The following is a 25,498-nucleotide window of genomic DNA, read 5'->3' as shown; positions in this document are numbered from 1 at the left end:
AGAGGAAGTAAAGCCCAGAAAAACAAGCGTGACATTGTTCAACAGACACCCACATCATTGGTTGAAACCGTATCAGATGGGACAAGCAGTGAGGATGAGTATACAATCGCTCCAATGAATCGTCAGACTGGGCAGACCCTAGAGAAGGTGGTTACTGAGGAGCCCCCAAAACCTTCTGTTGTGGAGAGACAGCCTCAGACGACACAGTTAGAAGACACAGTACCCGACACCAGTTATCAAGGGGAGAAAGACAGCGACTGCACTGTTACGACAGAAATGGAAGATGACATGTCTGAGAGTGGAGAAGAGCAAGATTCCCAAATTCCGAACGACAACAGTCAACCTGACCCTCCTGAACTGGAGCCAAGGCCTCAACGACAGAGACACCCACCAACCCTTCTGACGTATAACCAACTTGGCAATCCCACATATGAGACTCAAGGTACAACACACTTCATAGCTGCCAACAGTACACTGGGAAATCAGTTACCTCAGTACTGTACTCCCTATCCTACTTGGAGTGCAGGTTTACCAGCTGTTCACCAGTTCCAACTACCTACATACCAACATGTGTCTCAGAATCCAGCTATCTTTGGTTATCCAGGGACGTGCCTGCAGTATACACCAGTACCTTTCCCTGTCTTCCAACCAGTGAACCAGTACCCGATACACCAACCTGTTGTGTACCACCCAAGGAGTGATCTGATGCAAGTACCTGTATGAACTCTGGGCATGTACCAGTGCCTAGTATTGTGAACTGAAATAACTCTTTGCATGCGAATATGTTGTTTACAAAAAAAAAAAAAAAAAAGCACTTAGATGTCCGCTTGATCCCTCGTGTTAGAACTCAGTATTTTGAACTGATACAGAGTGTATCTTATGGACAAGAAATGTTACCGTGGAATTTAGTTGCTGCAGCCTTTTTAGAACAGAGTTAATAGTCAGGATCCTACCGAGAAGTCTAGTTGTGAAAGTTAATGATGTGTAATTTTCGGTGACATTTTCCTTGCAGGGGTAAAACCCTCTTAGTGTGTGCAATTATGCAGTTTATGTCCAAGTGTCGGGACGACACTTTCTTTGCAGGGGGAGTTTGTTAGGAAACAGTTTTAACCGGAAGTGTGAAGCCATTAGCCCTAAACGGAAGTGCGTTACGCGTGACGTAGGCTAGTACATCCGGGGTAATCGTACACGAGGGAAGAACGTTCTCGAACGTAGTGAAACGACTGTATGAGTTGTGAAGGACGAAAATACAATGTTTTGAAGTGCTATACGTTTATTGTGGTGCTATATGGGACCAGGGTAACAGAGACACAGATTCAATAGCCACCGACTCTTTTTTTAACACTCTAATGGTTTTGAAGTCACTCACTCACACTCATTAATGTAGAGACCTATAAATGCCATGTACCAGTGAAATTGACAAATGAATTTATCAAGAGTAATGTTGTGTTGTACGTGAAGCTGCTGAGTTGTGTCCTGGGAATGGAAGTGTTCACTTCAAAAACTACCCTACACAAAATTTGAAACTTGAGGAAGTTGTTTGATGACTCAAGGAGACTTCTAAGAAAAGAGGTAAATGTTATATACTTCAGCACTTATATTGTAGATATAATAAAAAGGACAAAAATCAAACTGGTTTGAGTTTTTCACAAATTCAACACTTGAGACAGAAAAGAGATTGACATGACTGAAAACCGCACAAAAAATGCTGGAAACTCGTCCCTCATCGTAAATACGCATCCTGTGCTGTACCTATGGTCAAATGCGGCTTGTGCGCAAAAACTGTTAGGAGAAATCAAAGCAGGGCATCTTGCATGTCATGCCACAACATCTTTCATTTTAAATGCTATGGCTCGGATGTCAGTGAATCTCTCTGCAATTTGTGCTACCTTTCCATCAGCGACTGGCAAGACAAATCTGATAAAATGCGGCTACAGAAATATGATATCCCGGATCTTAATGAATTTTCCTCAAGGAAAATTTGAATCAATGCTTTGGACAGTGTTATCAAAAGACAAAGAATGTATTCTTACTGGTGATATTAAATCAATCCTAGCCTCCTTTGGACTAAAACAGCTTATTTCAACCCCCATGAGAATTACGCACGAATCCAAGACTCTGATTGACATTATTTGCAGCAATGAACCCAAGAAAATCAACCATGTAAAAGTAATTTCCGCTGGCTTGAGCGATTAATTGATCCGCTGTGCTCGCAAAGTAAACAATGTGAAACCATCATCCTAAGAAGATCTAATCTGTGATCCTAGAAGTTGAAGTCTAACTGAGCTATTCCCCCAGTTGCTGTGCATTTTGCCTTGCAACAAAACAAAGTTTCAAAGATAAAAAAATTGCTTGTCTTATGACTGTCATCAACTAACAAAAACATTTTTCATTGACCCTGTTCAAAACACACAATGGAGAAAAAATCTTGCCCTGAAAAACAACAAAAATTTATTATTTTTTATGTTAAACTTAATAACAAGTTAAGAAGTGTTCTGACAATTCCACAGTGAGTAATGAGTGCAGTGACCATTGGGCAGTGTGAATGATGCTTTTACAAGGTACATAAAGAAAAATACAAGAATATTGTGAAATTCACTTTTTATAGTAATGAAGCTTTTCAGATACGATATAATTCCATGTAGGGAGATGGTGGGGGTGAGATACAAAGATATACCGCACGGTGTTGCAGATCGTTAAAAATGTTAGAAACTGTGACAACAAATTAGGTTTGAATTATTGTGTTTTTATTGCAACATCCGATGGATAAAAATGGTTCCAAACACAAAAGGGATAGTTGCATTTCTACAACTTAAAAAATAAAACTGAAATTTAAAACAGCTTAGATTAGATTCTCTTTTTAAAAATTTGGATTGATGAAAATCTTGGAAACGCTTCTGCCGGTGTTTTGATATCTGAATTCACATATCAATGCAAATGGTGGTGGACTCTGTAATTCTTTTGTGAAATAATGTCATAATTCCAGGCACAATGCTGTGGTTATTTATTCATTATTCTATATGATTCAATTATATTTAAATACTTAAATCATGATCCCAAAAGGGTCCAGATGGACTCTAGGATGTTGCATAACTCTAGTGATGACTTTTTGTGCTATGTTACTCAAGTCAACTTTTCATGCAACATCGCACAAAATGAACCTCGCAACCTCGCAATATGCATGTTACACGAAACGATTTTTCATGCAACCCTAGTCGCAACATTTTGCATATCAAAGCAATTTGCGTTCATGTAAACAAAGCTGCCAGCTGATGGACGTTGTCAGTGCTGTTGTCAAAACTTTGTTAATTTTTTTCTTTTAATTGATGGCGTAGACTGTGATAAAGGGGAGAGAAAGGTAAAGAGAGAGAGTTATTTTGACTAGAGAAAGGCTGCAGAGGAGCATACAACCAGCTTGTTCAAGAGCTTCATCAAGAGGATGAAAGAGAGTATGCAAAATACTTCCGCAAAAAATTCAGGACTGTCTCTTAAGGGCAGACGCGATGATGAGACCATCGATATGTCCTTATACAACAACCAGCTAACAGCAGCAGTCATTACTATGACTATAAAGAAAGCAATTCAATTATTGCTTGGTTATTGTTGGGCTAGAGTACGAGATCCTAGCTGCTGATGTTGGGATGAATAGACGCATGAGTGATGGAGGCAACTGGAGCTGGAACAAGTTCCGGAGTCTACTGGAAAACCCGGAAAATCCCCTGAACATCCCTGAGCCAAGACCTTTGCCTGGCAGAACCTTACCATATGTCACCAGTTCCTTATGTTGCTGTCGGTGACGATGCCTTCGCCCTTACAACTTGTTTACTAAAGCTTTGCGGAATCATCGCTTACTACTGAGAAAAGAATTTTAAACTAACGATTTACCACACAAGGCATACAGCTATTTCGAGAAACGTCGGAAAAAACCCCCAGAAAACTGCACAAGCCAATCCTGAAAGGTACTTTGGGTAGTTTCATCATTTCCGTGAAATCTAAAACATGGCAGGAGACGCCATGGACGTCTGTCTGCATGTGCTGAAAGAAGCCCACAAAAACAGGTACGACACCTGCAGTGTCAGGAAGGTACCTTGCTTTGCAACAGTCATGCAATTAAAGCAATACTTTCTGCAGAATTGTAAAGAGGAAATATTTCCAGCAACCAACAAGACCTTCCAAATCGGCTACTACGCGGAAAGAAACAAGAAATGTTCTATATCATCCGAAAGCCAGCTCGCTGAAGCGTTTTCTTTGGTAAAAAACAGGATGATAACATTGTGGGTGGATCCACATAAAGACGTTCTAAGGGGTTCTTTGGGCAAAAAGAGAAAAGTTAAGAAACACAATAGGCCATGTTTTGCACGTTTTGTTGCACCAAAAGTTAAGTGAGATTTTTTCCCTTGTTCTCAGTGATAATGATTATGATTATCACTATTCTGACTTAGGTAATCCCAGTAGTGCTCGAGATGATGGCGGGGACGGAGAGTTTCACAAAATAATGGACTAATTCATGGGTAAAGTTAGACCTAGTTTTGTCCGTAAAAATGCCGATCTAAAAAAAAAAGCCCACATGCAGAATTGACTCGAGACTCGAGTGAAAGTGTTGGCATTGAAATCCAGAGTCAAGAAGAATTACAACAAGATGACCATGATAAGATACCAAAGGCAATGGTGCCTAAAAGCACAAAGTTAAGAAAGATGAAAGGAAAAAGAAGAGGGAAAGTGGTGCAATGAAATTATAAAACTTTTAAAGGCACACAAAGAGGCGATCATAAAAGGCAAAAACGCAAGATCAAAAACAAAAGCAATGCTTAAGTTTCAGGAAGAGTGTGAGCAATACCATAAGCAGTTTCTTACATGGTCTTCATATAAACCTCACAATACTGCAAAATCTCTTATTGGAATTACCCGCCAAGGAACTGTGTCATTTATTTCCAAGGGGTTGGGGAGGGCGCGCATCAGACAAGTTCATAACTGAGAACTGTGGTCTCTTAAATAACTTACTACCCGGTGATCTCGTTCTAGCAGATGGGGGTTTCAACATTGAGGAGAGTGTGGGCCTTTATGCTACACGCTTACAGATGCCAAGCTTCACAAAAGGAAAGTTGCAACTGTCAGCATTAGACATTGAAACAACAAGATCACTAGCCAAAGTAAGGATTTATGTCGAGGGTTATTGGGGCTGTCCGACAGAAGTACACAATTCTTGGACACAGCGTCGTCCCAATCCAGTATTAAATGACAGAGGACACTGAACCCTGTTTACTTGATAAGATTGCAGTTGTCTGCTGCGCCTTAACAAACTGTTGCAAGTCAGAAGTTGCATCAGATTAGCTTTATTAGAGTCCTTAATTCAAGATATTTGTGACCTGTACACTCAAGAATTTTTTTTTAAGATTTCATTTAGTTTCAGCATTGTTTTTAGGCTAGAACCCGAATTTTTTTTAAATATTCAAACAATCCCTCCTAAATCAAGCCACCCAAAACAGCTGCCTTTTTACATTGCCTCTTGCATATTTTGGAAACGACAAGTCAACACCTTACTTGTACAAGGGAAAGTACGACCTCAGTTTTTTCTGGATGTTGACAGCAGCAAGGTCTGCACGAAGCGCCCTACTGGTGTTCAAGAAAACTGATTCTTTGTCAGCAATCATGCTCAACTGAAGAATGCCTCAGACTGGTTGAGGATTGATGTCGGTGCTTCTGACCATCGAGAAGTACCTCCGTTGAATGAAGGGGAGTACTTGGTAAAACATGCGTTCTACCGACAAAAAATATCATGACTTCCTACGTGCAGCAACAACAGTGCTTGATTGCCATGGTGATGAACTTTCAACTCAGTTTAAAGAGTACAGATACAAAGGCAAAGAGCATCATGTAAGAGCCCCCACAAGGAAAGACATTCCAACAGGAAAGACATTCATCCAGGAAATTGGTTAATCTTGGAATGAAAGAGAAAAAGGAGAGATTTTGGCAGATATCTTCAGGACTAATTGACAGCACATCTGAAGATGAGTTTCTTGCAAAGGTTCTTAGAGTTACATGAAAAGGGACAATCGAGCAAAAGAAAACTCCCCAGAAGATGCCAGAATTTTCACTTTATGATATGCAGGATGGCATGCTCTTGAATGTAAGAAGGAGCGCAGGCCTGGGTAAACGAGTTCTGATAAAAATGGTCGGTGCCACTCATGTGGAGCAGAAGCAGAATTTGTTCCTTGTCATACCAAAAAAATTTTGGAAGTATCCAGATAGTGAACTGACAGTAACAGTTTGTCACTATGGATTTCACACTTATGTAGCTATTAAGAAAGATAGGCCCCCACAGGCGGATGCTAGTAAAGCCTTCAGTCAAAGAGAGATAGCTTTTTATGATACTTTCAGTAAGGCGAAAACTAAAAGTTCAAGTCGTGTAACAACTCACGTTAAGTTTACTCCGAGCTTTAAGCATATTTTTAATTATTAAAGAAACTGCAATTTGCATAGTTCTCACAAACTTCAAAAGAATGTACCTTTTGGCCAATCACAGTGCAGTATGGACGTAACATGAACATACCTTTTTTGCAAACATACTTAATTCGATAGAACAACTATTTTTAAACAGATAACCAATGAGCGCAAAGCGGAAATCCTACTGCTATGCCTCACTGGTCATAAAAGAATTTGGTATAATACAACACCTGGCTTAACAGGAAAATATTGTGATGCACTTTCACGTGCCCTAACGACAAAATTCCATTCACGTTTAGCTCTTATGGCAAAAAATAAGTTTGTGATGGCCATCCGTCGTCTCAGACAACGAATTGATTTACCAAGATTGGAATGCATTAATTACTTTATTCAAGGACTACAACCAGAAATAAAAAGCTTTGACTTTTTGTAGTGCCCAACTTCTTTTGAGGAGGTGGAAATGCATAAAAAAAATGAAGGAATCGGTCCCGGACCAAAAGCCAGCTGATCGTACAGACAAAATTTTGAAAGTGCTGGTTCATTAATAGACCAACCAGGCCAAGAAGGGAGATACTCTCCTTTACAAGGGAGGAGATTAGTAACAACATCCAACAACAAATTCATCCAGAAATGTGCATACACCAACAAAACCAATTTTAAGATTCCAACAACCATGGTAGGCACACCTTCGATGGCTGCCCAACTACTGACTTTTGAAATAAACCTGGTCACATACTTGTGCCTTGAAATCTACGTCAAAACTAAAATAGAGAACCATGAATTCCAAATACAACTGGAACACCCAGGCAAAATCAAAATTGGGGCTACCGACCATTTTCTTCGCATCCAGAAAAACAGCAAGATTTAAACCAAGAACAATCTCTTGTGCTTGGAAATGTAAAGATGCGGGTCAATAAAGATGAAAAGGGATGCACTTCCAGCAGCAAAGTCACAATTATAATTGATGACACATTACCTGATCTGAAACAGTTGGTAACCTTTAGTGACAACACCAATGGCAATAACTTTAGATTATATGAAGCAAGCAAATCAAACATTTCTACGTTCATTCACTGCCAATTTTCAAAAGCTTTTCAAAGGAGAGTTATTCAATGGTTTAATAGCGTGAACAACTCCAGTCACCATCCATCTGTTAAAGAAACGTTATTCGGTTTATCTCCCGCCTCTTCACTTGAAAACAAAACTTTGATAAGAAAACTTAATTATACCTTGCTGTATATGCGTTATTACATTTATACCAACAAACTGCATAACAGACCAGTTACTCTCTCCGATTATGTTAATAAATTACACAACAAGTATAAAATAGAGAAGATAGTTTAAAGTATTGTACCTTATTTATTAAATACCTAATTGTTTAAGATGCTCCTTCTCCTGATTCTTCTCCTTTTATTTTGTTTTTTCGCTTTTTTTTTCTAAACTTAATATTTTAAAAATAAAAATAAAAAATCAAAATCAAAAATCAAACATTTCTAACAGGAAAAGTTGGCTGACAGATTCAGAAATCCATGCTGGTCAATAGCTTCTGAAGACACAGTTTCCACATGTGGATGACCTCAATGACCCAGATGCCATTAAAGCTGATCAGATGTCACCTGCAATATCAGAATTTGTCCAAATTGGTAACACTGGAGATGTTCACTGGATTTGCTTAAGTACTGTAGGATGCCCTACTGGTTTTGTTATGACAGCCTGGAAAGTAGGCCTTTTGCTTCAGGTTAAGTAAAGAAAGCAAATCAAACATTTCAAACACGAGAGGTTGGCTGACGGATTCAGAGTTGTGAGTGACAATAAGTGTAATAAGAAGGACGCCTTATTTGCGTTCAAAGTGACTTAAGATATTTTCAATTCCGCTAGAGAAAACTCTTTGTTAGTTGACACAGGAGCTACTACTTATGTTCCCAATGACAAATCCAAGTTTCCAAAATTTGATGATGATAATCTGAAAACCATTTCATAAAGTAGAGCATGGGGGTTGTATCTGCCAAGGGCAAAGCAAAAGTTATCTTACATGATGTTGATTGTTGTTCTTGAAAGTGCTTTGTACATACCTAGTTATAGGCAGAACATATTTTGCTTTAAAGCGGCAATTAACAGGAGGAGTCCCATAAGTTTGACACCAAATTTTGCAGAGCTTAGTGCACCAGATGGCACAAAGTTTGCTATTAAACACTGGGCAGCATGGGGGTAAAGATACTTGTTGGAGCTAAAAAGTACGCAGCAGAGGAAAAAAACGTTGCAAAGGGGTTCCCAGGACAAATTGCTTTCTCGGGTGAAAGAGAAATGGCTTACACTGCTTGAAAAATAAGGCAGTATGGAATAACAACTCCAATACTGGTTAGGAAGTTGAGTTTCATGAAATACTATAGTTTGTCCGTAAAAATGCTGTCAGAAATGCAGATCCCCAAAAGGCCCACACGAGGAATTGACTTTAGTCTCAAGTGAAAGTGGTGGTGAAATCAATACAAGCAAAACAGAGTAAATGTGGCTAGGCGCCGGGAGAAACAAAACAGATACACCATAGAACTGCAGATGACTCCAAGAACCGATCCGAGCCCTTTGTGTTTTCTTTCCCTGCAATGCCGATGAAGCAAATAATTTGAATTTCGGAAAGAAAATCTGCAATTTAGAAAAAAACATTCAATGGTGGAAAAAGAAGGAAACTTGCTCTGCATGGTAAGATAAAAATAGATATGACTCTAGGTTTATCGGAGCTGATTTACAACACCTCTGTGTAAGAAATCCCTGAGGTCTATGTAAAAGAAATAAAAAAACTAACATTCAAATAAAAAAAGCATTATCAGTAGCATAAAGCAATGAGGTTTAAATGATGGATTTTGAACTCATGGACAAGTCTTTCACTTGATCCCTGGGTGGGAAATTTGACATGAAAAAAGGGAAAATTTCAAATCCCTTGAGTATGCAACCCCCTCTCCCCCTGAGGCTGAACATTGTTACATAAATTGTCCCTGCCAGCACTTTTAGAGATGTTTGTATGCTAGTAAAGAGATGTTTTTTTGTTATACACATTACAAATACAAGAATTGCATTTGTGGAGTGTGCATTCTCCTCTGGCATAAAAGGTTCTGATATTTCTCTTTTAATTGCAGAGAGACGGACTGCCACAAGTAGTTCTGAAGGATGGAAGGACACTGATCTTGGTTGGCTCCCAAGCAAAGGAAGCCATCGCGACACACAGTTTTCCAACAATCTTTTAAAAGAATTTTATTCATATGCTGGTTTACTGGTTGCAAGCAAATCACTTTTTCGCAAGTACTTTACACAGAAAAAATTTAGGCAGTGGGATTTGTTTAAAAGAAAGTAAAAAAGTTTAAAAAAGGTATGGTTTTCTAAAATCAGAAAATATGGCAGGTGTTGGTAATCGGCTGAAAAAAGGCTACATCCCTCGCCCTAATGATGGGAATGCTTTAACTGGTGTAGCTGAAAAAATGCATCACTTGTTAGATCAAATAAATGATGAAATAAAGGATGAAATAAAGGAACATGATGAATCATTGTTTAATACAAATGGGAGAACCCTTACGCATGAGTGGCAAATGTTTCATCACATCAGCAATGTCAGACTGATTGAATCACTATCAAATATGAGTAAAGAAATGTCCTCATTACTATGCACAGTCATGTATATTCTGCCGAGATTAGGTCATAAATCACCTTCAGCACGTGCAGAGCAATGTGTTGCAATAGGACTTGTTGCTCATTGGTCGCTGGGTAATATAAAGGGAAAAGGACGCTCATAACTCGTGGTTAGTTAATTCAAACCGACGAAGAGGGAACTTCAGTTGGCGTCGTCTTTGTTTCCATCAACCCCATCTCGAACTGTAGATTCATGGAAGAACAAACTCCTATTGCAGCTCCTGCAGCGGTTCTTGCAGTGCTATAAGGTGTAGAAGATGAACTAGCACCAAATCCACCGGCACCGAATGTACCGGCACCAAACCTTCTAGCGGCAGATAGACAAGTCGCTGAGGTATTTATTTCTTGTTTACTTGAAACTTTGAACCACCATTGTAAATAAACTCACAACTGACGATGATCGCTGAACAGTCAAGACATGTCTTGTGTCAAAATGAAAGTAGTTGTTCATTTTTTAAAAATAGTAGTTTATCTGCTTTTATCTAGACCATTTGAACATCAAAGTTGTCATAACTACAACTGTATGCCAGGCTTATCTCCTTCCTCGCTTCTGATTTTTCTTTTGAGTGTTATACTTCAATTTTTAAACTTTTAAAACATACTGTACTTAGTTTGCTGTTCCTGATAATTCGGTAGGAAATTTTTAGCGACATGTCTTTCATTTGATCAATCGTTCAAGCATTTTCCTCAGCGTTCTCTATCAGCCAAATACAGGAATCTTCTTACTGCTTAATCTGTGATCAGACTTTATTTTTTTCGTGATGGGAGGAGAAAATAAAAAAAGATACACCTGATACATTTACATTTGCCGCCCCATAATCAGCTTATCGAAGTATCTGTCAACAGGAATGTCAGCAATGCTATAAAAAAAATTCGAAAAGGGGCAGCTTACAACAATAGGTTTGAATTTACTTCATGTTATGCTATTGGCGACTAATTTTCCGTTCATCTTTGAGCACAAATTTCGAAAACTTGATTTCCAAATCAGCTCAACGGACATGATTAGCCTGTGACCAAATATTGGTCTGCACGTAATATTTTTAGACCAGAAGTCACACTTTAATGTTAAACTCAGGTAAACAATCAGAATATACCTTATTATAGGAAATTAACGCCTGTGTTAATTAAGCTATTTGAAATTAACACAACTTAAATTTACACGAATTGAAGGAAAAGTTACTTTCCAAAAAAGAAAATTAATGTGAAACAGGTTGTAACATTTCAAAATAGAGGAAATAAACGTGACAAACACAAAGAAAAAAACAATGTTGAGAAAACAGGAACAATTTTGTCTTAACACTAGGCATGTTATCCTGAAAGTAGCGGTTAAGTGAAAGAATCTGACCGCCTCCAGCGTTCTTCACAGTTTCAGTGATACTAGTAGATTCCCACCCTTGTGAAAAAATGCCTTTTCCTAGATGTCAAGAACGTCTGGACTGTATTGATAAATTGGGGTTAAAACAATGGAAATTAAGGTCATAAAAATTAACGCTCCACTTAATTAACGGCACTGAAATTAACACGACTTCAATTAACGCAAATTTTTGAAATTGGAGTTAATTTCATGAAGCGTTAATTTCCTATAATAAGGCAGTTTAATGTTGCCTTTTGTTTCCTGGCAAATCAGAAAAAATACTTTTTACAGATGACTTGACAAGAAATTGTATGAGGCCTTCTTTTCCCCTCAAGCTGTAAAAGAAAAGAGGGCCTGATCGCAGGTTAGGTTACTTACTACAGTGAAACCTTGATATAATGAATGGCCAACAGACTGGCAAAATATGTTCGCTATAACAAGGTTTCGTGATATTGAAGTTCTTTTCCATATGTTTTACTATTACTGGGGCAAAGAATATCATTCGTCATATTGAGGACTTCGCTATATAGAGGTTCGTTAAATCGAGGTTCCACTGTACTGTGCTATTAAACGTAAAAACATAGCCAAAATAATATTATGTTTTTTTTTAACCTTATTCTCACTTAATTTCGCAAGTACTAAGTTTCATGATTTTTGTTTTTTTTTTCAAAATCGCGAAATTTAATACTCGCAAAATATAAATGTAGGACATGCGAAGTTTAAAATCACGAAATTTAATATCATACTGATGATATAAAAAAATGAGATTCGATGTGTTTTATCATAGTTCTTCTAACGGTATCCGGACAACTCGCCCCCTAGAAAAACGACTCGTAGGCAAAATTGGGGGCGAGTTGTCTGGGGCTAGTTGTCTGGGGGGCGAGTTGTCCGACATTCCTTCTAACATGTCTGAGCTCCGTGTTTAGGAGTTTTTTGTTTAATTTTGTCCATAAGTTATCTCCCACTCTATCAGTCGCACTGTTCAAACTGCCAAAATCTTCCTCAAAATCTTGCTCTTGCCATCGTAGATGAACCTATTAGGGATTTAGACTGTTGAATACCTTATGTTTTGTTATGTGTATTTTGTTTTGTTTGCTGTTTTTACAATGACTTTCATTTAATTATGTTGTTACAGTTTCGAGGTCAAAGCTTAATATATCAAGAGTCGCGAAAAAAATCGCGAAATTTAATACACTCCAATTGTATCTTCCTCTCAAAATCGCGAAATTAAGTACTCCCGAAATATGGCTCTTGACTTTTCGCGAAATTGAGTACTCGCAAAATTTGTTGAGAATAAGGTAACTTATGTTACGATTGAAAGCACCAACAGTTTCACTAAACTCACCTGGTTATTCAGCAATAAATGCTCAACTGTCCAAATGATACCATAAGCCAAAAGCAGCACAGTTTAAACATAAAAAAGTCTCGAAAACACTTGAAATAAAATGGTTGTGACTAGAATGGATACTCCAAAATCAGGTGCCCGATGGAGGACTGGAACTGAATAAATTATTTTTCGGTTAATGACGTCCCGACTCCATACGAACTTTATCCTCTTTTCCCGGGTGAAATGGAAACGAGGTTCCTTCGCGCGCGGCAAACTTAAAAATTAAAATGGCAGCTTCGGAAGTCTCGGAAGCGCCGGAGCTATCAAGGAGTAAATCTACGGTTAATAAAATGCAGGCCTCAGTAGCGGAAGAAACTACTCCACGAGTCCATGTGTTGAGAAGTGTAGCGGAAGTGGAAAAGGTCATCTCGATGTATGAAATCGAAACGAGAAGTGCCTTCATTGTCTACAAGAAAGATGGGAATTTTGGCTCAAACGGTAAATATAAGCTTAATTAAGCTTTCTACGTTAGCTGCCCGCATATCACGGTAGTTATCATCACAATGTTTAGGTAACCATTTGACTTTATACCCCAACCACTGCTGTTCAGCCGGAATATTTTCCCCTTCATTTATTTATTAATTTATAGTTTTTTTTGGGGGGGAGGGGGGCAGGGCATAATCAACCTTTACAAGGACTGTTTTTATAGAGAAGTTAACAGTAGACATCACCACCATCCTAAAACACTGAGTTTTATCTTGAGGGTACAATTGTTTCCTTATAAATTTAATTTTTCATATTTTGTAAGAGATGAAATCTTCCAAAGTCAAAGTGTACTGGGAGAGGAAAGGAAAAGAGCATGGTGGGGCTAGCATTCCATTTGATGGTGTCCCATTTGTACACGTGGGTGAGAAAATTCTGTGGTGCCACCAAGGAAAGGACAAGAGGAAGAAAAAGCAAACAAAACCAGACAAAGTAAGAATGTGCACTTGCCACTGTCAAATGTTTTTGTTCATGACACCCTTCTTGATATTTTGATGTTGTTTTTTATATATTGTAGCAAAGTGATCACTGTTACACAGCTTCCACACGCAAGCGGTCCTATGTCCAGGTGTCAAAAAAGAAAGACTGCCCCGCAGCAATCTACATCCAACAGGTTGCAAAGTTCCCCAATTTTAAGGTAGGAATTTACTACTGGTGGTCATAAACTTCTAACCCATGACTACTCTAACAACAATATTACAAGACTATGAAATTTAAATCCTGTGTTATAATATTAAATAATTGAAATATTATTCATTATTCATTTTATAATCCAAATGAAAGACCATACAAAGTCCTTAACATTACACGTTTTGGGGATAAGGGATAACTTACAAGGGATATAAATGTTCAAATAATTATAGATTTAAGAGATATTAAACATAAAAAAATAGGAATAAAAAAATAGGAATAACAGCTTTGGTAATATTAGGGTCATGGGTAACCCCCTAAAAGGGCCTACCATAATGTACTTCTTATTTTTTAATTTTCAGGTTGAGAGAGACACTGCCTTTTTTAGAAATAATGCAGCAAAACAGGTTCATAAGGCTCTTAGTGAGAAGAAAGGGGGCCATACGGAGATGCTTTTCATACTAAAATTGCCTCATCCATCTACGCACAAGAACCACATCACTGGCAGGGTAAGAAACCAATAAATTGTGGTGATTATACTCTCATCAGTAAAAGAAGAACACAACATGCCATGTTATCCTACAGACTCAACAAAAGCCTAGTAATGTGATCAGTTGTAAATGGGAGTGGCTACTGTGATCTATACATTTAACACTTTCAGATTAAGTGTTTTACTAGTGAAAGGTGCAACTCACCAAAAATGTACCGTTTAAAAATCTGATGAGAGTTACCATTTTGATATGCTCAGAGTTTTCCACTGATGGTGAAGATCACAATGATAGTAAAACAATTACTAGAAGTAAATATTCCTAATTTATGTGTAAATTGTTTTATAATTTTATAATTATAATAATGCATCTAATGCAAAAGTGCACATATAAAATAGAAATGAATATATTTAACACAAAGAATAAAAATATGCTTGTACTTTCACAGGCTGCAGGAATAAGGGAACCAGTTGATCCGATCATAAAGAATAAAATTGTGGAGCTCTCAAGTCAAGGTGTCCGCAAAGTAAGTGAAATGCGGCGACACTTAGAAGCCTTTGTCAAAAGAGAATTGGATGTTGGTGGTCAAGCACTTGAAAAAACACGCCGAAGATTTTATCCTACCAATAAGGACATCTACAATCACATGTATCTAGCAAAGGTTGCCCATCGGTTTTCCACACTTGACCAGGAGAATGTAGATGCCCTTATTGTTCAGTGGAAGAAAGAATCCCCTGCAGATGAGTTCTTTTTCAGGCCTTATTGTGGTGGCTCTGAAGCAATGACAAACAACAGCTGCATAAATGATGATGACATCACACCAGATGAGGTTCCTGATCCCATGCCATCAGCCTCCGAGGGCCACACTTTGCTGTTTTGCCATCAGACAGCCGAGCAAAGGGAGCTGCTTAAGAAGTACGGAGATCAAATGTGTCTGATGGATGCTACATATCGCACCACAAAATATGCATTACCATTATTCTTTCTTTGTGTGCGAACAAATGTAAGATACCAAGTGGTGGGTTCCTTTGTCATTCAATATGAAAATATCCTTAGTATTGAAGAAGCACTACAGGTCTTCAAGAATTGGAATCCAACTTGGAAGCCAGGATTTTTTATGGTAGATTTTGCAGAAGAAGAAATCCAGGCATTAGAAAGAGTTTTCCCAGGTAAGAAACTTTTCTCCAGGACCAGTTGATGCATCAATTGCATGCACAAACATCCACGAACTAAGGGAGGCTTGTTTGTAAGGGAATAAATACCCCTTATAAATTTATCCAATAAAATTAACCCCCTCCTGGAGATGGAATTTTGGTTTTATGCCCACCCTAAAACCCCTCCCACTGCCCCCCTCCATCCCCACCCGAGCCCCGGTTGTTACAAAGCTGGATAACACTATTCACTGGATAACATGCTATCCACCGTATAAGTGCTAATAAAAGATACTACGCTATCCACCGGATAGCAATTTATCTGGTGGATAGCGTTATCCAGCTTTCGAACAACCGGGGCCAGATCATTAATATACAATTTACAAATAAAGATTATTAAATGACTCATCTACAAATTATTGATCTGGGGGAGTACAACCAGGCCAGTTTTCACTCAAAACAACTGTATTAGGGGGGGGGGGGTATGTAATTATCTTCAAGATTGGAAAAACACTAATAAAACTGCCACTAAACTGCCATCACATGAGGAACAAAGCACTTACTACAAGGAACAAGAAACAACTGATTTATAAGGGAATTATGAAAGTAATAAAATCACTATTAGAATTGATTATTCAAAACCAGAAGTAAAACCACAAGTTTAACGTTTTTTAAGTAATACAGATATGACTTTACTAGCATTTTGTATGCAATGTATATTAAAGTCAGCATCTGTTTTTTGTTCTTTTCACAGAATCCAAGGTACTGCTATGTGACTTCCACAGGGAAAAGGCGTGGCTAGAATGGACATCAAAAGGTGACAATGGAACTGCAGCGGTTAAGGACGATGTTCTTAGCCTTCTGAGAAACATTGCACATGCTGGTACTACTAAAGAAGCTGCTGCTGCTGTCCAGACTCTGAAGAAAAGTACACACTGGGCTGAAAATGAAAAGTTGAGAAACTGGTTTGGCAAGAAATGGTTGCCTAACATAGAGGTACATTTTGCAATTCAGTGCCACCACATCACAGTGCTAGATTAAAGTACATAGTGTAAAACACTGCTCACACCACCTTGCATTGACAGCAATATGAGTACTCTACAGTCCTGAACATTTAGTCTAGCTATTGACAATATACTTTTTTCACAAGCAACCATTTTGATTTACTAACAGACATTGAACTACTGCTTAGCTAATTAATTGCATGCTTACTTCCATTTTCAGCGTTGGTGCCAAGCTTATCGTAATGATGACTTTGTTTGTGCTGTAAACACCAACAACGGCATTGAACGGCAGAATGAGTCTCTCAAATATGAGTACCTGGAAGGATATAAGAACTGCTCCCTGAGTGAGATGCTAACTGTACTTATCACACAATTTGCACCAGATAGCTTCAGAAAGTAAGCGAGTTATTACTTAGAGACTATCCCATATTATTTAGGTATAAGAGTTTTATGGTGTTTGCCTTAGCAGAAAGTAAGCGAGTTATTACTTAGAGACTATCCCATATTATTTAGGTATAAGAGTTTTATGGTGTTTGCCTTAGCTCAGTTAGCACTCCCCCCCCCCTCCCGCTGGGGCCCTCTAGTAGTCAGCTTTATTTACACATCAAAATACATTGTATCATTCAAGTTTAAGATCAATAACTATAATTAAATAAACTTTAGTTAACTATAACCTTTTATAATTCTATTTTTTTTCTGTAGTGGATGGGCTGGTTAGAAAGAGACTTTTTAGTATTAATCTGTCATCCCATCCATCTATCTTTTTCCTAGAGCTAACTCTCGCAAAACCATATTTTTTAACATTAACCTTACAGTTGTAATGTTGAATTTTTAACTTAATTTCAGCATTAATTTTTATACTGTAAAGGTTTAGACATTTTAATTTAACAGCAGCTTATTGCTGGTACAAATGAATTTTTTAGCGAGGCTTTGTAAAGTTTGCTTTAATGCCCTTTTTCTTTCTGATAGGTATCTTGAGCTCAATGTCCAGTACCATGATGGTTACCGTGGTTATGATGACTTGCCTCAGTTCCTAGTAAATAGACCCCGTCAAGTGGTTGCCCATGTTATGAACCGCTGGGAATCAGATGTTAGCCCTGAACATGTCAGCATGTCTTCCCCAGGTCTCTTCAGTGTAAAGAGTGCAAGTTGCAGGCAGCCCTATGAAGTACGATACGGGGATGACAAGACACTTCCTCACTGCCAGTGCACAGACTGGAAACGGTTCAGACTACCATGCAAGCATATGTGTGCCTGTATGAAAGCTTTTCCTGGGCAGTGGGGATGGGAGCAGCTTGGTTCAAAATACACCTCAAATCCCCTATTTAATCTTGATGAAATGGTCATTTTTGGCCCCCCTGAGGTACCAAATAGTAAAAGAGGATCTACTTCTAGTACCTCGGAGTGCGTCCCAGTGGAGGAAGACATGAACCCATCAGACAATGATGTTGATCAATTTGAACCTCTCTTGCCAAGAAAAGGGCATGGCAAGTCAGCTCTTCGCCTTAGATGTAGAAATGCCCTGAAGGAAATTACAAGTCTCACCTTTTTAATCAAAAACAAAAAGTTTCTTGAATGCTTGGCAGATGACCTCAATCAGGTTCTGAGAAAAGCAAAGGACTTTGTCCCTCAGGAAGGTGGAATTCATGTAATCATCGAATCTCCGAAAAAGTCCAAAAAGAGGAAAACTGTTAATGTGTCAAAAGGTGAACCCCCACAGAAAAAAAAATCCAACATCCTTGATGTTAAACAGGCAAAGTATGGCCGGAAAAAACATCCCTTCACCAACAGAGTTGGTCAGCACGCAGATTCCATGCGAAAAATGTATCAGGTGCATGTTCCAATATCAGCAACCAGTACCAACAACAAGTCAACAAAACGTTCTTCAGTATCAGGTACTAAAAGGTCTGCAAAGCGACCCAAATCAGCTTCAGTACAGGGTTCCCAACCTGCCCATGCAGCCTCGGTAAAGAGCTCCCAACCCGCTCAAGCAGCTTCAGTACAGGGTTCCCAACCTGCCCATGCAGCCTCAGTAAAGAGCTCCCAACCCGCTCAAGCAGCTTCAGTACAGGGTTCCCAACCTGCCCATGCAGCCTCGCTAAAGAGCTCCCAACCTGCCCAAGCAGCTTCAGTACAGGGTTCCCAACCTGCCCAAGCAGCTTCAGTACAGGGTTCCCAACCTGCCCATGCAGCCTCGGTAAAGAGCTCCCAACCTGCCCAAGCAGCTTCAGTACAGGGTTCCCAACCTGCCCAAGCAGCTTCAGTACAGGGTTCCCAACCTGCCCATGCAGCCTCGGTAAAGAGCTCCCAATCTGCCCATGCAGCTCCAGTACAGGGTTCCCAACCTGCCCATGCAGCCTCGGTAAAGAGCTCCCAACCTGCCCAAGCAGCTTCAGTACAGGGTTCCCAACCTGCCCAAGCAGCTTCAGTACAGGGTTCCCAACCTGCCCATGCAGCCTCGGTAAAGAGCTCCCAACCCGCTCAAGCAGCTTCAGTACAGGGTTCTCAACCTGCCCATGCAGCCTCGCTAAAGAGCTCCCAACCTGCCCAAGCAGCTTCAGTACAGGGTTCCCAACCTGCCCATGCAGCCTCGGTAAAGAGCTCCCAACCTGCCCAAGCAGCTTCAGTACAGGGTTCCCAACCTGCCCATGCAGCCTCGGTAAAGAGCTCCCAACCTGCTCAAGCAGCTTCAAACATCCCTAAATCAACATCTGGCCACACCTGTATTGATTTGACAAAACTTAATTACACTTCCAAAATGAAACCTCAATGGATTCCTGATTTGGGCCTTTCGGAGAAGGACAAGAATATCCTGTTAAGTGGGCAAAAACTCACTGACAATCACATCTCTGCTGCCCAGAAAATCATTAAAAAGCAATTCCCTCATGTTGATGGTCTGATTGATACTGTTCTTGTTTCAAACAATGACATTCCCTCTCCACCTACTCAAGAGGCTTTGCAAATCCACCACATTCCAGGTCACTGGCTCATGTCAACCTCATTTGGTGGTGCAGTCACAGTGTATGACTCGTCAAATACAACCCTGGCACCTCAATTGAGAAGGCAACTAGCAAGGGTGTACAGCCCTTTGGCAAATGGAGCTGACAAGCTAATTGAAGTAAAAGTGCAAAGATGCCAGCAACAAATTGGGGGGAAAGATTGTGGGTTGTTTGCAATAGCAAACACAATAGCATTGGCAAATGGTGTGGATCCTGCCACGGTGCGATTTCAACAAACCAAGATGCGGAAACATCTTCAACAGTGCCTTGAAAACCATACTTTCACCATGTTCCCACACAGTTCAAATGAGTCGACATCCCATAGAATAAGAACAAGAAAGGACCAGGTCAGCCTTCACTGTTTGTGCCACAAACATTATCCAGGATCAAAAACATTTCAATGTACCAGCTGCAAAACCACCTTTCATACAATGTGTGTATATCCTAATTCACTTAATAAATCTAAAAACACCATTGATATTTGCCCAACATGTAAAGATTAACTCACACTTAAAGGACCCTAGTCAGCCTACGCCATTTTTCAATGCCATCAAAGTTATGTTCAATTACCTTTAACAACTTTACAGTGATCTCTTTCATATATGCACTGTCCGCATAAAATATAATACCGCAACTCTAGTGCAAAAACAAAAGTGTGGCTAACTAGGGTCCCTTATGGGTCACTTACAATAACAATAGTCCAGTTTTGAGTTAACCAACACCGCTGCATAAACAGACTGAAGATGCAATCTGGGGATTGTGCATATTTAGGAGCACCAGTCCTTTCTCCTAGGATTTGGCACCTATCTAATGACTTATAACTAGTTTAGGGAGCCCTGATGCCCTGTTGGGGGTTCAATAGGAAGCCTCGAGCCAAGTGGCCCTGGAGGTTCAATGGATTGAAGACAAATAAAAAAAAGATGATTTTCCAATATCCAATTTAAGATAAACTGTTTAATAATATAAAATATTCAATAGATAATTTATATTTAAGTGTAATGAGTTTATTGTGACTCACCAACTAGCCCTGATGAGGTTTCATAAAATGCTATAAATAGATGAAATGATAAGCCATTATACCTAATAAAGTTGTTAGATATGCCTGCAAATAAATTTTGGTCCCAGGTAGCTTTAAATATCATAAAGGCCCTGTGGGCAGGTATCCTCAGGGGCTCACGAGGGGCACATGTTTTTTGTTAGCTTATATTTATAACTCTGCTTCAATTTTTTGAGCATTGTTAATGCATGAAGACATAATTACAATTATAGTCGGTTCTTATTCTGAAGTATCCATTCTTATTTTGGAGTATCCATTTCTTACATTCTGAAGTGTTTAATGTGAGGACACTGAAGACACTAAAATATTATTTTTTTTTTTTTCAGTTAAATTAAATATTATTCTGGAGTATCCATTCTTATTTTGGGGTATCCACTTCTTACATTCTGAGGTGTTTATAATAAGAATTTACATGAATTCTTTTTTATTCTTAGTAGTTCTTATTACCTGGTACGTGACTCCATAATTTTTTTTTTCAACACCAAAGACACTTAAAGATACCAACCTTATGGGATTTACATTTTATTTTATATAATTTTAACTTTAATAAATTCTTATTTTGAAGTATCCATTCTTATTTTGGAGTATCCATTTCTTCTGTAATGAGATGTTTATGTTTAGAACTTTCATGATTTCTACCGTCTTTTTACTTGATTTCACACTTAACTGAAAATTTCAACACTGAAGACACCAAAAGATACCAACCTTTCGCGCTCAGCTTAAGCGATTTCATAAATTTTTCCGCATCCATCTCTACATCATCCGTTGACACGTATAAAATGCTTCATAAACCGACGATGTACGAAACCGTCACGAGGCGATTCCGAATTAATAGGTTCCAGTCCTCCGGCGGGCACCTGATTTTGGAGTATCCATTCTAGTCACAACCGAAATAAAATGTACCGTATTTGCCAAGACGCCATTTTGACTCTCAGCTGTTGCCCAGGCTCTGTGGGACTTTGCTACCATAGCAACGGTATGCTGCGAGAGGGCTAGGATCTACATAGAGAAAAAACTTTCACAAATTTTTGCGTTCGTTAGGCATTTAAAAATGCAATTTGTGCCATTTTAAAAAGCACATGGACAACTTTATGCCTTGAAAGACTTTGAATTTCAAATAACAGCTGAGTCGTAAAACAAAATCCGAGCGCTATATTTGTCGAGGCAAAACTCCACACAACAACCTCCGCAATTTTTGCCGTGAAGCCCGTAACACTTTTAAATTATCTATGTGTACTACAGTTTAAAGTGCCTGATTTTGATCATCTAATAAATGATCACTGGAGGAGTGTGTGACTATTTGATTTAGCTGCTTGACTTTATCGAACTCGAGATGTTTTGGTTTTGTTTGTGGAGCGCGACGGGCCGCAGTCTCGACAAGTTCATAATATGGTAAGTTTGGGATTTGTGCTATTCCAGCAAACCTGGTTAAAAACCTTTTGCAAATTCTACTTGAGTAAGCTCACAGATTTGTGCTCTGTACTTTATTCTTTCAATCAATGTTTCATACCTTATAAAAACTAAATGCTTCGGCACAGATTTCAAAGTCTTTTGTACAAGATACTTGAATGGTCAATTGTAGCAATCGCTTCACAAAACTTTTCAAGAATGCCAGCCAACTTCCGCTCAGTGTCTGGCGAAATTTCGTGCACAGGCTGGCATAATAACACGAATTTAAGTGACCTCCGTTCAGGTCCTGATACTTCAAGGAAATATTGATACACGAAAATATCGCTCGAAACACCTTGAACTTTCTCGCTATACTATAGTCGAATCTCAGATCCCAAGACATCTACGTGCTACATATAGTGACTACTACTGCCAATAAAAGGCATTTTTCGCGATAGAACCAACTATTTCTACTACTACCCGTCGACGGTTATTTTTAACAATTTTTTACTTGCAAAATCTCAGCACAGATTTTTGACCACTTCATTAACCAGCAGTGTATTTTAAATTTCAATCACTTGATGAATTTTGGCCATTTTAAGGTTCTTTTACCTCGCTAGTTAGAAGGCTCTTGACAAACTGGCCAGTAAAAAAAAAGGAATTTTAGACATTGGAATTAAAAAATAAACTTAAATCTCTCTCACCTCAGATTGTTGTTAATATTTGATGTATTGTAGTAATACACTGTAGAATGTTGCTGTGGACCGATGAGCAAAAATGAAGTCTATGTTGAATCTTCGGAGGAAGCACAAAGACTGTTCTATCCACGTAACATACAAATTAAAACTGATCGGTAATTGACCTTTTGAAGTGACGGTTGCTGAGCTACTCTGTGGTCTATCGGCAAGAATTTAATATTGAAGAACAAAAAATTCCAATTTTTCATTCAAAAGGCAAAGAATGGAAATCTTAATACCGTGATTAAACAATCGTACAAAGGAATAACATGTTCAATATCGTCTGCAGTAATTACCCAAAATCTCACTGTTGATTGCCTTGTTTTTACAATTTTGCAAGCCAACTTGGAAGATGAAACTCCCAGTATTTACAAACACATACAGTCGAAGCTCTCCTAACGGACACTCTTGTAAGCAAACAGCTCTACTTACGGCCGCCTTGTCTGAAACCCCGTTTTAACTCCCATACAAACTCTGTATTTTTACATTCTCGTAAGCGGACATTCCCGTAAGCGGCCGCGGACACTTTCATAGATAACGACTGACTTTTTCTTTGTTTTTAAGTTCCCGTAAGCGGACATCTCAAAGAAAATCCTATTAACAACCTCTGTATCTTGTTTTTATCAATCAACTTCACATCACCGTTCGTCACAATGATTTTACAGTAATTCCAGTACATGTACCATATTTCAGTGTTTGTTTTGTCATCATCCACGTCCGTCCGGTTATTGTTAGCTGGGCAAGCTCCCGTAAGCGGCCATCATCTAGCTAGTGGCCGCTTACGAGAACCATCCTCGTAAGCGGCCAGCTCCAGATACGGACACTTTTTTTCGCGTCCCGAGGGTGTCCGCTTACGAGAGCTTCGACTTTAGTTCTTACACCTGATTTATGGAAACTGTTACTCTACCAAAATATAAAGCGCGATCTGCGAGCTGGCAATCGTGGTGAGCCTTTGGTCGTGACTGGTGTCGCCTGCATTACATACATACATACATACATACTTTATTTAATAAGTAGGTCTAAAATACAGGCAGCTTAAAGCTGATGTGGACCTACATTACATTCTAGTTCATTCATTAGTTCGCTGAGATTTTGAACAAGCTCGCTGACTGTGTTCATATTTACATGTAGCGACAAACCTTTCTTATTGAAATTGACTTAAACCAGTTACATGTACGTCTTTGACTACTATACTCTTAAACTGTGACATGTTCAAGATAAATATTTTATTTCGTAATTAACCGGAGAAAGTCTTTGAGGTCCTTAGTTATCCTGTCTAGTGCTTCCTTTTACCAGGCTTCCTTGCCGGGCAATGGTTAACAATCAGTTTCATTGTTAATAAATAGTAATAAATCTAAAGAACACCAGAAGAGCGTGATGTGACAAAACATTTGGCCTGCGGTGCAGGCGTAGTTTGGACAAGCGAGCACTAAATATTCCATCGAGTGTTTTAAGTGTTAAGGCAAGTCACAATAACAGAAAAGGGAGTAGTCAGGCTGGAAAGCGAATAAGGGTAAAAAAAAGTACATGACCGCTTACTATTGTCAAAACGTTAAACAATTCATGAAATAAATAGCTGCATGCATGATGACCGACTTTCGATAACAAAGAGCTTGCCCCGTCTAGTAAACAATTTGAAATCGACAAAGCTGTTAAAGTGCCCTGTGCTGCGAGTGTAACCAGTGTTCTAGTAAAGAACTCAACATGCCTCTGCCATAGAAGCTTGCCTTTTACATGGCCGCTGTGTAACACATTAAAAATTTGACGTCAGAAGTATTACACATGTTTTCGTTTCCTTGTTGAAGTAGCACTCCAACAAGGAAAGGCAACAGAAACTGATTTGTGCTGGCGTAAAAGGTTTATCAAACTTGGCTAACCTCAAGAATATAAATATAGGCACAAAGGATTATCTGAACATTATAGAACATGTAACGAAGGACATGTAATGAACCAAATATTTGAATTAAATAGGCTTAAAAAGCTTTTATCACATTTGGTAATGAAAAATCTTGTTCCACCTCATGATGTTTTACACGTTTCTCCCATGCTTTTAGTAGGTGAAAGATAGAAGGCGTATATATTAAATGAAAGTCCAACATCCATCACTGTATGCCAGGATAATCTCCTTCCTCACTTCAGATTTGTCTTTTGAGAGTTAAACAAAAAACAGAATGACTGAAATTTTGTCTCATTATCATGTTAACAGATTCAGAGAAATGTATGGAGATGGAATGAACTCATTCTGGAATGACGGTCATTTGGGTATCATGTTAATAGCCCAGATTGTACCAGTCCTTATTTTGGGCAAAAGAGTTCTATTGTATAGACAGCATATTGAACAGTCACAGAGTAGAAATTGCTTTTACATAATTAAGAATCTTATTAGCTTTGTTTTATCTTTCCGTGATTTCTGCAAATAAAGGAAGGATTGCTTTCATTCATTAAGTTCGTTTTACAGTGGATTTCAACTCACTTTGGCCGCGGGGGTTTCGAAACATCTTGTATAATCTATATACAAGACTGTTAAAGCTAACCAATTTTGTACCCGACTCAAAATTAAACTTCACGGAGAAGAAGAATTCAGCCTGTTGTTTAACAAGCAGTTGCCGCTTGGCAAGAAAGCTTTGTTGCAGTACAAAATTTCTTTTTTGAGAGAGCAATCTCCCCTTCAAAAACCCAGGTGCAAGAAGAAAAGGG

The 25,498-nt window shown here is 38.8% G+C and overlaps 1 protein-coding gene across 1 annotated transcript; it reads left to right on the top strand.

Annotated features, from left to right (window-relative positions):
* Positions 1-12,955: 12,955 nt before the first annotated feature.
* On the top strand, positions 12,956-21,036 carry LOC144650214 (uncharacterized). The gene is made up of 8 exons (XM_078509863.1): positions 12,956-13,301; positions 13,612-13,778; positions 13,864-13,983; positions 14,339-14,485; positions 14,913-15,633; positions 16,370-16,611; positions 16,840-17,015; positions 17,589-21,036. The coding sequence occupies exons 1-8, from the start codon at positions 13,091-13,093 to the stop codon at positions 20,119-20,121; spliced, it is 4,317 nt and encodes a 1,438-aa protein (XP_078365989.1). The 5' UTR covers positions 12,956-13,090; the 3' UTR covers positions 20,122-21,036.
* The last annotated feature ends 4,462 nt before the right edge of the window (positions 21,037-25,498 follow it).

Source organism: Oculina patagonica, chromosome 4 (assembly GCF_052425735.1).
Source record: "Oculina patagonica isolate OP01 chromosome 4, crgOcupat, whole genome shotgun sequence".
Lineage (NCBI taxonomy): Eukaryota > Metazoa > Cnidaria > Anthozoa > Scleractinia > Oculinidae > Oculina > Oculina patagonica.
The sequence above is the reverse complement of the archived record's forward strand: the minus strand, read 5'-3'. Positions and strand labels throughout refer to the sequence as shown.